This window comes from Pelodiscus sinensis, chromosome 17, assembly GCF_052426305.1.
Source record: "Pelodiscus sinensis isolate ZL-2025 chromosome 17, ASM5242630v1, whole genome shotgun sequence".
NCBI classification, from domain to species: Eukaryota; Metazoa; Chordata; order Testudines; family Trionychidae; genus Pelodiscus; species Pelodiscus sinensis.
The window spans coordinates 16641214-16657415 of NC_143068.1; the positions used below are offsets into that span (position 1 = coordinate 16641214).

Consider the following 16202-nt stretch of genomic DNA (forward strand, 5'->3'; position numbering starts at 1 on the left):
TAGCAAAACGATGCATATTTTTGTATTCTTAATTTGCCCATCTCAAAATTCCTGAGCACGTATATGAAATACTTAAATCTTACTTTTAGCCTCCCTTCCCACAAAGGAATAAGTTATATGAATATGCCCCATGTACCATCTCAGGCAAAAGCGTGGGACTTAGAATGAATTGTTAAAGTCTGCTGACTCTAAGCCAAGGGCTGTCTTCAGTTTCCAGCTTTTGAAATCCAGAAAGCTGTGAGCAAGCGCAGCCCAGCTGATCTGAATTGGCATGGGGCACACAAGAAGATGGAGTTTCAAATTAAAATGAAAACGACTTGCAGGAGTGAAGAAGGCTGACTCCTCCAGACGGAATAACTAAAATGACATTTTGCTTTAAAAACAGCATCTTTAAGATCTTGTGAAGAAGAAAACACTGTATTTGGCATGCTATGTTTGATCCCAACAGATAAATCACATTAACATCAGTGGACTTTTCACATACAGAACATGTGGAAATATGCAGCAGAACTCCACAGAATGGGTCTAAAAGAAGATCTTTACTCTTACTAAGCTTTCACCTCCAGGCTAGATTTACCTTTCCTCTGAATAGTTTGCCATCCCCCCGGCACAACAAGGATCTGTAATCTTCCAAAGATGGCTTAACATAGAAAAGTGCAGATATTTGTTGCTGCACGAAGAGGCTCAAAAGGTCTAATCTATTATTAGGTCATAGCGCAGCTCAGAATGTATACATTCCAAGCTGTAAATTCTATCGATTGCAATCAAGGGCTGAGATTCTCATCAGTCACATCTCTTATCTCTTCTGCTTATTCTGTAATGTCACATGAACTACATTCTCAGCAACACAGGAATTTGGGATCCATGCTAGGAAACCCAGCAAGCTGCATGATTTAAAATTTGGCAAACTGGTTCTTGGGTTTTATTTTGCATAACCGTATAAAACATCAAAAGGTCCCAATCCAGCAAATCCTCAGTGTTTGCACACCCTCTGTGCTCCTCCAAGAAGGTCTGTAGTGTTGGGCCCAAAATTTGGAATTATGACAATAAAACAATTAAAGAAGGGTTAGATCTGTGTTATTTATCTGGGCAGGTGTTTGGAAGATGAAAGGAAAACATATGAAAATGAGATTAACAAATATTTTAATATAAAGTGGCCTGATGCCATTACTCAACTTAGTCAATATCAGTGCAGAAATGGGCATATTCCATTGACAGAAATAAGGCTTATAAAGATTCCATCGATTTCTTTTATGGCTTGCCAATAGATATACAAGATATATATGTGTGCTTTTAAAAGACTTTTATTTTGAAGTCATGATGTGAATCTGAGGTATTAAAGAAATCAGAACAATCCTTTATTTTGCTGCACCTGCACCTTAATGCCTAATGAGTTTAGTCTGATGGAATCCAGACCTCAGGAAGGATTATAAATTCTCATTTGATTTCATTTACTTCTAAAATACCTTAAACCAGCTGTACCAGTCCAGAAGCCAGTCCTCCTTTCTATACCAGTTTGCAAATGTTGTGGCTTGCTGTAGTATGTAACTTTATGCTATATAATAATATATACATAGTAATAAGAAACAGAAGACCATTTGAAAAAAATAATCTAGTTCTTGTGGGAAGATAATTAGAGGTATATGAACTTGAAAACCACTACCTTCTGAGTAAAGTTCTTTAAAATTTCTTCATGCTCAGCAAGAAGGATGGAGAAGAAATTTAAAAATCATAGGTCTGAAAATGATATTCTCTCCAGTGGGTCCAATAGTAAATACATTAGAATAGAGAGATGGCTTCAAAACATAGTGTTTAAATGTAATGTTCCCAAGTTTCCTTGAGTTTGTTGCAAGATAACTTTTTTTGTATTTGTCAGTAGCAAAATGTTTGTAATAATTGCAAGCTTTCGTGGCTAGAAGCTTAATAACAGGGTATATGCTCTAATGGAGAATGACCATTTTCCATATATGGTAAGTGGTGCATTCAAACATGTCAGTCACTCTTTTGTATAAACTTAAATACAGCAGTAAGCTAAGGGAGCACCCTCACAAAGACTTCCAAGTCAGGCTGTTTAGCACGAACAATATCTAACCATTGAATAAATGTGAAACTTTCGGAATTTGTCCCAATTTAGCTATTACCACACTGCCACAATAAATTAATGACATTCCATCGGACAGGCAATCAACACATTCCAGAAAATTGTGATTATATTGCAATGCTTGGGTTTCTGAGGGTATAGAGAGAGGAGTGGTCCCAACTCTTCCTCAGTTCCTTTCAGCTGCTGAAAGAGAGTGGTTGTAAAGGACACTTCCCTCTTGAAAATTTTGAAAGCTTGTAGTGCGGGCCTCTTTACCCTACATGTCTGAATGTGCAGAGATTTGCCATTCATAAAAAGTCTTCGTTTTCCTGGGTCTTGAGTTCAGAATTTCATAAATCTTCCAGAAATTTCAATGCCATATTTTCATCATTATTGCCTCCATGGTTTGTTAAAGGGGGAGCAGCTTAATGAATTAACACACACTGGGTAGCAAAGTTGGTTTATTTATAGTTGCAGATCCTGAGTTCAATTCCCTATTGGGGCATTCTTCAACTGTACAGTCTCCTATACCACTTTCTTTCCTTTACCATCCCAATATTGCTGATGTTCAAAAACTCCTGGGTAACATGTGAGGTGACAGGATGTGCTGGTTTCCAGTACCATCTGAACTCATCTCTTCCTGTTGCTGCAGCAGTTCTAGGAAGCCAGATGGGTTAGCCTCATTCTTCTGAAATCAGACAGGTATAGCTAGGTTTGCTAATGGGTGAGTATGAGAAAGGGCACAAATGCTTTGTTTTAATGTCAATCTCTAGTTTATGCATCTTTGCTTGCTGGAGTTCAACTCCGTTTAGGAAGAACTTGCTGCTCTTCTCGACATAATTAAACCCATCTTCCCTCAGCCTCCCTTTTGGTACATGTACAATGACACTATTGTTCAGAGTCCTGCTGCACATATGCTGACATTATAGTGTTTAATCTTGTAGTACAGTATTCCATTATTTCTTGGACATCTGTACATAATAGAAATAGTCTGTTTTAAGGGATTTGTTGACAAAGAAATGGCTAATGCTGATGCATGTGCAGACTGAAAACATCTTTCCCAATTCCATCCAGCAGTAGGGAGGGTTGCTTCTTTCCAGTCCTGAAGCCTGGTACAGATGTGATATGCACCACTGAGATTAGCAATCTTGAATGTATAACAAGGAGTCAGTGTCTGGAAGAACTTTGGAAGCTCCCTGTTTGGTTTTCAGCTAGGTAATGTTGTTGGCAACACTATTTTTATGATGGAAAGCTGAAAAAATGAAGTTATGAGTAAGGGGGAAACATTAACACCAGAGATTTGTTTCCCCATAGCACAAATACTGAATCTCCTGAATTTACAGCAATAAGTATTAAGTACTGCTTAACCTCTTGTTTCTAAATGATGACTCTTGAAGTTCGAAATCAGTGGAAATTGAGATTTGAGGGTGGAAGTCTGTTCTGATCTTATTTTATTCAATTGAATTACACCAGTTAGAGCAGAATCAGGCCCCTGGTTTCATCCGTGCCATTGATTTACTGTGATTTCAGATAAGTCACTTACACAGTGCCTCACTTTACCCACATGTATAATGGATGTAACAATAAACTACTTTCCTCAAAGGGGTATTATGATGCTTACTTGTTGCAGTATACTTTGGGTGTGTCTACACTGCACCCATAGCTTGCAATAAACTACGCAATTTGAGCTACGCAAATTGGGTATCTTATTTTGAGTCAATTTCGAAATAGCTTATTTCATAATTTAGTGCCATTTACACAGCACCAGATTTCTAAATAACCCGCTGTTCTGAAACATCCCTTACTCCTCATGGAATGAAGTTTACAGGGATGTCAGAATAGTGAGCCCATTATATTTAGAAATAATGGGCTTGATGTTAAGACGTGGGATAGCTGTTTTGGGATACCGGTGCTGCAGTGGAGACACAGGGTACGTCTAGACTACATGCCTCTGGCGACAGAGGCATGTAGGTTAGACTACCCGGCATAGGAAAATGAAACGGTGATTTAAATAATTGCCGCTTCATTTAAATTTACATGGCTGCCGCGCTGAGCCGATCAGCTGTTTGTCAGCTCAGCGCGGTAGTCTGGACGTTCCGCGGTCGACATCAAAGGCATTTGTCAACCTCCCAGGTATGCCTCATCCCATCTTTGAGATTCTAAGATGAGATTCTGAGATTCAAATTCTTCTTGTAATGCGTAAGTAAGTACTGGCAAATGATGAGCTTCTCACACAGCCTCCTGCAAAGTGCAGTATAGACACATTGTCCTAGTGGGTGCACCAGGAGAGAACATGCCTCAGGAGTCACAATCACTTTCTGTGACTGTTCAGTGTGCAGAGGGATTGCTCTGTGGCTGTGCTGGTCCTATCCCAGGAGCTAATGGAGAAAGGGCACATGACAGCACTCCTCTCACCTCTTTTTCGGTGACTTGCTCTCCCAGAAGGTGCAGGCACTACGGTTGTGATCTGCCCTGTGCAGGCTGCTCAAGAAGGAAGGTAGGCACCATATGTAAACTCTCTCTCCTTTGCTCATTTAGGCAAAGACAAGTCAGAGCCAGGCCATGGAAAAAGAAGCTGAGGGTTTTTGCAAGTATTTGTGATGGTATTTGGCCCAGCACTCAGCACATTGCAGGTGCTACAAGGATGACGGTGATAAATGTTAGAGGGACCTTGGCAGGATACTGGCAGTTGCCAATGATATGATGTCTGACAGAAAAATACTCTGTCTCTTTTATCTAATTCTAGTAAACTTATCTCAACTGCTAAATACATTAATCTTTTAGCCAAGAGGACTGACTAAATTGAAACCAATCAGATTTAATTCTTGCTGCTGCAAATTTACTGCAACAGCCCTGAAACTCTTGCTGCAAAGCATAGTGTAGAGAAGGGTCCAACATATTTAAAATTGACTGGTGATTTTTGTACACCTCATCATCACCATCATCAACCATGGACTCAACGCCCATTGGTGTCCGATGCCTCCTCAATATTTCCTTCCATCTTTCCCTGTCCAGTGCGGAGTGGCTTCGTTTCTGTAGACTAGCTCTGTACCAATCTCCTATATTAATTACCCATTCTCTGTGGGGTCTGCCTCTCCTATTTGGACCGCCATGAAGCCTCTAGGGCAGGGGTGGCAAACCCGCAGCTCTTCTCTCCCAGAAGAGCGGCTCGCAAAGCCGCTCCTGCACTGCCCCAAATGGCCCCCGCTGCCCCCGGCTCTCCCCCCAGCCCTCCTGTGCTCACTGGGGCGGCAATTCAAAATGGCACCCAAGATGGCAGCAGTCGATGGGAGCCTGATATGGCCAAAAAGCGTAAGCTTGTTTCTTAAAGGGGAGGCCTTTTTTTTTTGCTTGACAATTCTGGAGGGCTTTCCTTTATTTCCGCCACTGTTTCGGCTCTCTTTGTTAAATGAGTTGGCCATCCCTGCTCTAGGGGTTTCATGCCAGTCCCAAGCCTGGAGTAAGGAGGAGGGTTGCTCAGATTAGTGTTGATGCACTGATTGTAAAACAACAATACAAATGAAATCTGATGCCAGTACGACTAACTGATAAGGGATGCCGGCTCAGACGTCGCCCGGATAAACAAGGTCTACAATACCAATCGAGTGATCGGGGTTGGGTCGATAAGTTTGTGCACCTGGCTTAAGATAATTTAAAAGGATTCTCATTTACAGAGAGAGCACCCAGTTTCTGAACATCCAGCCAGTTAAGGTGTCTCCCGTTGACCACTTGGAAACTGAGGCACCTGAATCAATCAGTCACATTTGAAAATGCAGGCCTTAGATCTTTTTAAAATGAAGTTAAGGCAAGAAAGATTCTGCTATGTATATGTGGATAAGTGTAAAGTAATGCACATCGGGAAAAATAAGCCCAACAATACGTACAGTATGATGGGGGCTAATTTGGCTACGACAAGTCAGGAAAGAGATCTTGGAGTTATCATGGACAGTTCTCTGAAAACTTCCACACAGTGTGCAGCAGCGGTCAAAAAGGCAAATAGGATGCTAGGAATTATTAAGAAAGGGATAGAAAATAAGACAGAGAATATCTTACTGCCCCTGTATAAAACTATGGTACACCCACATCTTGAATACTGTGTGCAGATGTGGTCTCCTCACCTCAAAAAAGATATTTTGGCCTTGGAAAGGGTTCAGAAATGGGCAACTAAAATGATTAGGGGTTTGGAACGGGTCCCATATGAGGAGAGGTTAAAGCGACTGGGACTTTTCAGTTTTGAAAAGAGGAGACTGATGGGAGATATGATAGAGGTATATAAAATCATGAGTGGTGTGGAGAGGATGGATAAAGAAAAGTTATTTATTAGTTCCCTAAATAAAAGAACTAGAGGACACCAAATGAAATTAATGGGTAGCAGGTTTAAAACTAATAAAATAAAGTTCTTCTTCATACAGCGTGTAGTCAGCCTGTGGAACTCCTTGCCAGAGGAGGCTGTGAAGGCTAGGACTATAATAGAGTTTAAAGAGAAGCTAGATAATTTCATGGAGGTTAGGTCCATAAAAGGCTATTAGCCAGAGGATAAAATGGTGTCCTTGGCCTCTGTTTGCCAGAGGCTGGAGAGGGATGGCAGGAGACAAATCGCTTGATCATTGTCTTCGGTCCACCCTCTCTGGGGCACCTAGTGCTGGCCACTGTCGGCAGACAGGCTACTGGGATAGATGGACCTTCAGTCTGACCCAGTACGGCCATTCTTATGTTCTTATAGTATTTTGTTGATTCAATTGTTTGGTATTAACATTATGCAAGTGAGCACAAAATGGTGTACGCAAAACTAACATAGCTGTATTAATGTATACAAAGTACCTGGTTGCATGTGCAGTTAGCCAGTTTGTGCACTCTGTCACCTTAAGTGTTTGTACTGATAAGACAAGCGAATGTGTAGCAAAACAGTATGAAAATCTTAACTGTGGTGATCACCTTAGAAACAATTTCTATTGCTCATAGATCTGAAATTTCTAAAAGATTTCTTCTTCACATTTTAGTCTACACCTACTTCTTCTGTCAGCCAGGTCAAAAGCCTTAGTTATACATACTATATGAAGGATATTAAGCAAGGTTCCTGATGCCAAGACATAGCAGGTTTTTTTTCATAGGTCTGTGTCTGAATCCCTGGTGTGTTTCACAGGCAACTGGGTTGATGACTCTGGAGCTGAGAAAATTACATTTCTCATAGGCTGGTGGTGTCTTTTGGAATCTATTTTCCTTTGACTTATCTTTCAGCCTCAGGAATTCAGAACCTTTAATCTACTTGAGATTAAAGTCCTTCACAAATCTCTCGTGGCCTTTTTGGGGATAAAAGAAGCACATTCCTTTTGGCACTTTATTTTTTTTTTAAACTTTGTGAATTGGAAATAAGCAACATTCTAATTTCTCCTTACAATAGAAAGTTGTCATTATATTTAGAGATCAGTGAGAGATTAGAGACTTTAATAAAATGCCTAGTACAAAAATAATAGCAAACAAATAGCAAAAGTATTTTCTAGTGATAATTTTGCCATGTATGTTTAACTATTCAAAATACTTTCCTAATGCACCATCAAAACATTCCAAGAAGAGTAAAATTTGAATTTACTAACTCATGTGGAAAATCTACTACTACTATTTGCTATTATAATAATAATACCTAGCTCTGATATAATTCTTTACATTGGTGATGAAAATCTGCACAACTATCTAGTGTGTTTTCATTTAACTGTTCCACTGCCATTTAATGTTATGCCATGTTGCCTCACTTTGTATCGCTGCAATGCAGCAACATAGCAGGTCTGAAGAAACATAAATAATCAAGACTTTGCAAAGCACAGACCCTTTCTGAACTGGACGGTCACACAAGCTATTGTTCAAATTGTTAATAGAAAATCAGAGGCCAGAATTTCAGACAAACTAGGTTTACTCCTGTGTTGCCAACCAAAACTTGACTAGAGGCATCGATTGCTATGGAACAAGGGGGATGGGGAGCAGTGTCTGCTCAGCACCCAATTTTTCATATGGTCCACTTGTTATCCTCAGACACTGCAGAATATAATGTAATCACAATAACATTGGATATGCTGACACAACTGCCACTACCTTTCGCCCTCAAATTTTTCTGAAATTATCCTTCTGCCCCCCCCCATATTTGCCTACTACCATGTCAATTAAACTTGCTGCTCTGTCCTGCTTTGCTCCCCCATCTCCAGATACTCCATCGTTGTCCTGCTCCTTCTTTCATGACCACTGCTCCTCAGCTCACTGCTGTTAGCATTTCCTCTGCCCCTCAGCATCTTTCCCCACTCAGACTAGATCTAAACTACAGTCCTTTGTCAGAAAATGCTACACAAATTATGCTCTGCAATTTGCGTAGCTTTTTCTGATCACTTTTCCAGAAGAGGCTTTTCTGCCATTTGGCCCAGTCAAGATGGGGCTCCCCGAAAGAGCGTGTTTGCTCTTCTGCAACAAAAAGCGGAAGAGCAAACGCATTCTCTGGACACGGCAGAGTTTTTCTGGGATAGAAAAAGCATGCCAGTCTAAACGTACCCTCAGACAAAGGCACATGTCAAAGGAGTAGAGGATTCCTCACGTTGCAATAAACTGCAACATGAGTACTCTTGAAGCCATTACAATGCAGGCACCTGGGGTTCGTCTTAGCCCACCATTCAACTCACTCTAGGGGTGCATCTAGGGCTAAAGTCGAATTAAACTATGTGACTTCAGCTATGTCAATTGTGTAGCTTAAGTTGAAATAGCTTAACTCGGCTTTAGGCGCTGTCTACGCAGCAGGAATTGGAAGGAAGAACACTCTTCCTTCGACTTCCCTTACTCCTCGTGAAATAAGGTTACAGAAGGCAGAGTAAGAAGCCCATTATTTCAAAATTATTTTGAAAACAGGATTGCTGTGTAGATGCGCACTGTTATTTTGAAATTATATGAGTTATTTCAAAATAAGCATGCAGTGTAGACATAGCCTAGGTGAGTGAATGTTGAGCTCCACATTTAATCAAACATCTAATTTGCACATGTAATTTAAATAAACTGAGTATATGCACATAGAAATTGAGAGAGAGTGTTGCATTTGTATATGCAGTTACTTGAATGTAATACATAATTCTGTGCACAATTTTATTTTATTTTATTGCCAAGCTTATTGTGCACTTAACATGTTTTAAAATCTGGTCCCGAATGTATTTAATAGCAGAGGGCACTACTACTTCTCTTTTTTAAAAAGCAGATATTGCCATAGTTTTCACATAGTTACTACGGTACATTCTCCCTTTCTTTTATATGCACTGTGTTCTCTTATTTTTTGTTCTCTGTGTGACCCACAGCAGGTGCAGCAAGGAGAGTGGCACTGTCTGCTTCCTCTCACATTGTCCTGCCAATGTGTCATGGCCGTTCCATCATTTGTGCCCCTGCTGAGGTTTCCAACCAGGGGGCCAGTGGTTACGATTGGGCATTTGTCCATTAGGAAGTTGACTGAGAGCAACAGCTAAACAGCTTTGGGATAGAAATGATTTTCCCTCACTACTGACCTTGGATGAATATAAACTCTACATCTGTAGGTAAAAACCTGTATTTCGTTAACTGTATTCAACAACTTTCCACAGACAAGGTAGGCCACTGTGACTTCCAAGACAGCCACTGAAATATAATGGCTCATGAACCCCTTCAATTAAATCGTCTCAGAATGACTCAAAGCTTCTCATTATGGTCTGTTGTGTCAGCAGGGATCACTGATATTTTATGGGCCTAAAAGAGAAACTACAGCCACATGCACAAGAGCTATAACAATTCTTTTGTCTCATGTTTCAGTGAACACCTTTCAAATATAATTAGACCACTTTTTCTTTCTTTTTCTTAACAAAATACTTCCAGCTAACACTTCCCAGGCAATTAGTTAAAAACAGCCAAATTGCAGTATTGTCAAAAGTCTAACACTCACCAAAAAAGAGGAAACTCAGAGTTCCCCTGCTCACCTCATGCCATTATGCTTATGGTATTGCTGGGGTATAACAAACAGTGCATAATATTCTATACTGTACCACATGTGCACAAATATCAAAGCGCAGCAGCATGAATTAAGGATAGGGTTTCAGCCTTCATTAGGAAATCTCTTGCACTTATGAGATTAAGTCAGAACTATAGCATTATTTTAGCATAGATTTTGGTGTTTAATTATGTAATAAGATTTACTGCAGTCATTTAACAGATGTTGATTCAGGGTCAACGTTTCTCATAAATTAGTTCTGAAAGGATTTGTTACTTTTGGTTCAGCAAATACATCCAGAGTGCAAAGAAAAAGGGGGAAAACCAATAAACTCTGAGTTGATGGGTTCCTTGGGATTCTTTCTTCAGTTACATATCCACATTTTTCATGATTTTAATGACTATGTAGCCAAAGGAATGTTTCTCTTAACACGAGAGATGGCCCAAAACAAAACCCAATATCCAAACATCCCCAAAGTTCGGGAAAGTTCAAAGTTTGGGGTTTTTAACTTCATGGCTCTGGCCCATTCATTTTTCATAGTAGTGGGACGTAATCGTCATAGGACTCAACAGTGGAGGTTGCTGAAATGCATGCTTTAGTTGCAGTCGTAAGAATTTTATTTTCTGTATCTAGTGAGACAGGCATCAAACAGCCATTTCTGCACCCACATGGATGACTGTCCCAGGCTTTGAACAGCCATATTCCTTCAACATTCAGGACAAGCTTGTTCTGGGGCAGAGTAAGAAAGTACTGCTGCTTACCCTGGGTACATCTATACTGCAACACTATTTTGAAATAACTAGCACTATTCCGAAATAACTTGGTCTGTGTCTACACAGCAGTCAATTATTTCGAAATAATGTCCGACTCCTGTAACCCTCATTGTACGAGGAATAAGGGAAGTTGGAGGAAGAGTGCTCTATTTCAAAATATGTTGTTTCGAAATAAGATACGCAATTGATATAGCTCAAATTGCATAGGTTATTTCAAGTTAAACCCTGCAGTGTAGACGCACCTCTGTGTATTCACTCTGATCACCAAATCCAATTCACACTGGTTTGTTATAATTCCTAGCTACAGAGCATGGCTCTTTAACTCAAGCTATAAAGACCGATGCTTCAGATCTAGACTCTCCAGTTCACACTCTGAAGTATTGGCTAAGATGATGGCCATCACACATACATCTTCAAAAGGTGCTTGGGTGTGATACACAGTACTCCTACCTAAAAACACACCTATTGCTTCTTCCTTTGAAAAAAATCATCCGTAAGTGTTTTTGGAAGCAGTATATCTGTAGATTCTGTCTTTGGAATTCTCTGACACTATACCAGTGATGTTATCCAGAAATATAATTTAAAACACCCAATATACTATCAGTCAGTCAATAGTTGTGGTAACGGAGATCCATTCTGTTCTAACATCTCTTAAAAAAAACCTCCCTTATAATTTATGCACAAACAAATTTCATTGGGGCTGAAATTATACTCTGTCAGTTTAACAGTGAACTCCATTTTGCTGGGAATAGTTTCGAGGAAACCAGGCAAGGCATTTTTAATAATCTTGTACTTAGCACTCATGTGGCACTTTTCATCTTCAAAGAGTTTTAGATCGTTAATGAATTCTCACACCACACCCTGTGTTTAGCTATAGGGAGACCAAGTGACCTATAAAAGGCTACACTGGGCGTCAGCAGCAGAGATGGGATTAGAATGAGTGACTTTGGAGCAGTAACTGTGTTCATTCAAGGCAAGCTTAGAATACTAAAGCATTTACTGAAATTCACTGCCTCTGTCTTGGAGAGGTTAGAAGTAGAGAAGGGTAGATACATAAAAGCCTTCATTAAGACGAATCCCAATTATTATTGTCATTTGTAATGGTGTGTCCCTTAAAGGCTACCATATCACAGTATATTGAGCATCATCAAACTATTAGTAGATATAGTGTAAGAGTGAAGAGGAATGTAAAATCAACTGTAAAACAGTATTGAATCCATTTCTGTGCATGTGTATTTGATTCCACAAGACTATCCACAACCCATTCCCTTTGCAAGAGAGTGCCTCATTAGTGCTTCATCGGTAACTATAATATTATTAAACATTTGTACAATGTAGCACTGTGAATTTAAATAGTAATTTTTACACTGATGACTGGATCTCTCATTTTGGCAGGAATAAGGACATCAGTGTAAAAACTGCTGTCGGAAGAGAACAGGGCCCATAGACCTTCCTTGCCAAGAAAATATCAATTAACGAGGTTGTGCATTTAAATGCAGTGATGTTTAGTGGACAGAGCATTGGACTAATGGCTAGGAGGTCCTAGTTCTAATCTCAGCTCTCCCATTAACAAGCTCTGTAAACTTCGGCAAGTCACTTCACCTCCTTGTGCCTATTTCCCCAACCTTCCTTTCTCTGCCTTGTCTATTTAGACGTCAGTTGTTCTGAATAGGGACAGCTTCTTACTCTGTACAGTGCCCTAGCACAGCGTAACCCTTATCTTAGTCAGCGTCTCTAGACATCACCATAGTACAGATAATACACAGTTATTATCACTATTGCTATATCAGATACAGTATACATTGCAAGCGAATATTAGCTGTGGTCCTATGTAGTCTGTACCAAGTCAGACCTAAGTTCTGCAGCAAGGCTCCTGCTTTTATTTTCTAGTGGCAAGTTCCTCAAGCTACTTCAGCTGCTCCAAGTAGTTTTAAAAAAAAGGGGGGGAGGGGAGACAATGCTTTAAGTGTGAAAATTAATGATAAAATAGGCATACTGCATACATTTTGAAATTAAATTCAATTGTGCTGCCCTCACATATTGAGTCTGCAAAGTGTCACACACTGAAAACCCATTACTGCAATGTAAGAACTGCTGTGAGAAAGCCAGTGGTTTGGACAGTAAAGTAGTGTGAAATGGAGATCTGACATTCACTGGTTTGGAATTGATTTGCATTATTGGTGCTTCAGAATCAGTGTTCACATCCGGGAGGGGACGTGTCTCCACTTTTCCTCCCCTTTGCTGGAAGAGATGGAGGTAAAAGGCTTGTTGGGGGAGAAGCTTGAAATCTTCAGAGTTAACATTGCGATGATGATTTTGACACTTTACACATCTCAAACCTATGGTTACAGGGTGTCATTTGCAAACTTAGGAATCACTCACATTACAGGGTTTTGTCACATCCCTTGATGGGCTGGAATGGGTTACAAATGAAAGCTTAAGACATTGTGCAACAAAATTCTGTATCTTCACTGACTCTGTAACAAAATCCACTGGCACAGAATATTGGGCACTCACATGAGAAAGGTCTTACGTACCAGAACATCTGCTGGGATTTCCAGAAACACTCAGTGTCGGCCTCACTCTGCTCCAAAAGCCAGTGCTTCTGAAAAATCTCAACCTTCCCTTTCAGATCTTTCACACTGCAGATTGTACCGTGTTAGTGACAAGTACCGTGTTAGTGACAAATGCCCAGAAAGCATTATCAAGCAGAGCTTTGCCAAAAATCATTACAAGACAAAAGTTAGCATCACTGAACACACTGCCTGATAGCAAAACTGTTTCAGAGACAATGAAATCACTAGTTTCATATGCCAAGTGTGCTAAAACTACAAAGGCAATTTCCCATGCCTTTGACATTCATATTTCACATCAATAGCTATGAATGGGACACATCTAGCCTACTTAATTAGCTTCATTAACAAGGGTCCTACCATTGACAGGCAACTGTTTTTGCTGTTATATGTATCTCGGATTCTATATTTCCACTCCAACCCATCTGATGAAGTGGAGTTTTTTTACCCACAAAAGCTCATGATCCTATACCCATTTTTAAACCTAGTATGACATTTACAGCAGAATGAAGTGAGGTAGTCAAATATTCATGCCTCCTTCTGTAATGGGTACTTGCAAGTGACTTGATAGAGAAACTGAACAAAAGAGAGAGGCTAATAGTCTGATTTTCTGTTTCAGTGGAGCATGACAGAGAGTTCCATCATCAGCGGTATCACCATCGGGAATTCAGGTTTGATCTCTCCAGGATCCCGGAAGGGGAAGCAGTGACTGCTGCCGAGTTCAGGATATATAAGGATTACATCCGAGAACGGTTTGATAATGAAACATTCCAGATAAGTGTCTACCAGGTACTGCAGGAACACCCAGGAAGGTGAGTGATAGGACGGGAGCATACTGAGTATATTGCATAACTTTCAGTGCATTTACAGGGCTAGGTTCTGCTGCTCCTAATTAATACCAGTGTAAATTCAGAGCAACTGTACCAAAGTGAAGTAAGCTACTGAAGTGAAGTAACTCTCGATTAAAATAATGAAGGTAACAATGAGCAGAAATTTCTGCCTTTAGAAAGTAAGTATTTTTTCCACTTTAGAGATTGTTAGTGCTAGAGCTTCAGGAAAAGTGTATTTATATAATTTTATAGTTTTGCTTTAGAGATCACTCATTGTGCTTGAATGCCAACAAATCTTGATTGGCTAGAGCCTGTCACCACTCAGTATTCTCTTAACAGAATTCTCAAGGGTATCTAATGCTGAAGGGTAACTTATTTACTCATCTTTATTACAAGAAGCATTTGAGACCTCTAATTAACACAGGCAGATGCTCTTCATATCAACTGATTGTTATTGTGTGTGCAAAACTTCAAAATGAACTATTTATTTTAGGGGTGGGAAACCTTTCTTTTGGATTGAGGGCTATTGGCCCACAGAAAAATCAGTAGTGGTCCCTGGCTAATAAGAAAAAAGACACTCATGGAAATGAGTCTGGGTGGGAGCAAGGGTGCAGAAAGGGGCTGAGGGTGCAGGGGTCTGGTCAGGTGGTGGCTACAGGAGCAGGGTAGGCAGGAAGGGGATGCAGGATTGGGGTAGGGGTGTGTGGTCTGGACAGGAAGGGGTGCAGGAACAGTGTGGGAGTGGGGTACAAGAGGGGACAGGGACAGGAGTGCCTACCTGGTACAGTTCCCAGGGGGGCGCAGGTGGTTCTGTCCCATGCTGGCCTGCCCCGTCCCCTGCCAGGTAGGTTCCCCACCCCTGATTTAATCCCTTCCACACAGTTATTAATGTACACCGTGCTCCCTGAAAAACGGAGGCAGAACCTGCAAGCCAGCCCTGGGGACAGAGCTTCCCTGTACTGCAGTTCCTGGCGCAGAGTCCCCTCCTTCCACACCAGGCAGAGCTCGTGAGTCGGATGCTGCCCCCAGTTTGCCTTGATCTCACCTGTGAGGCTCAGGACTCCCGCCACCCGTCATGGGGAGCCGATGCTGGTGCTAAAGCCACACAGAAGAGAGAGAACACCGATGCTGCACCCACGCTGCCTGACTGTAGCATGCACACTGGCTTGCCCTGCTGTGGAATGGCAGCCTCGCAGGCCGCAGGTTCCCCAACCCTGATTTAATCCTGATTTAATTTAATAAGCAGTTATTAATGTACGCCATGCTCCCTGGCAAATTCTCCAGAAGACCTGAGCAAGAAACTGTGTTTAATTTTCTCACCTGTTTTTAGTCCCAGTTAATCAGAAACCTCAAAACCATTTATCAGTAACACTTAGCCAGTTGCATTTGCACTTTTCTTTTACACATGAATCACACAGACAGTAACAAAATCCTTTCTGCAGCTATGCACATACAAAATCACTTCAGAGATATTGGTCAGAAAGTTATTCTCCAGAATGACTTAGTGTGTATCAATAACAGAGCTATTACATCGCCAAACAACAGATCTCAAAACAAGATGAACAAAAAATTATCCAATGCGTGTGACTTTGTGGTTTTTTCAGTGTTTATGACAGCTGGTCAAAAATGCAGGGAAAAATAACACAAAGAAACTTGATGTCATTCAGCTGCATTCTAAACACAAAAGTTCTTTCAAATTCTCACTTGCAATGTGCAATCCAAAAAGGGTGCTGGCAGTAGTTGGAGGATATGTTTGCTACTCCAAATTTACTCAGTCACCCACAACTTGAAGAATAGCATCTCCAAAGGTTTTTTGTGACTGACTTTGCAGAGGGCTGTAACTAGACGTGGCTAATGTGAACGTGGGGTGATTAACATGTACACGTATTTACCTATGGGCAGCTAGTTGGCTTGAGCAATGGTCCTTGCAAACCATCCCTGGCACAAATCATTCTTATTCCTATA

General features: G+C 40.7%; 1 protein-coding gene across 1 annotated transcript in view; it reads left to right on the plus strand.

Annotated features, from left to right (window-relative positions):
- BMP7 (bone morphogenetic protein 7) overlaps window positions 1-16202 on the plus strand; it is a 61293-nt gene that overhangs the window by 13460 nt on the left and 31631 nt on the right. Inside the window, exon 2 of the mRNA XM_006125345.5 lies at window positions 14027-14219. Within this exon, the coding sequence (XP_006125407.1) occupies window positions 14027-14219 (193 nt within the window). The remainder of the gene's footprint in view (window positions 1-14026; window positions 14220-16202) is intronic.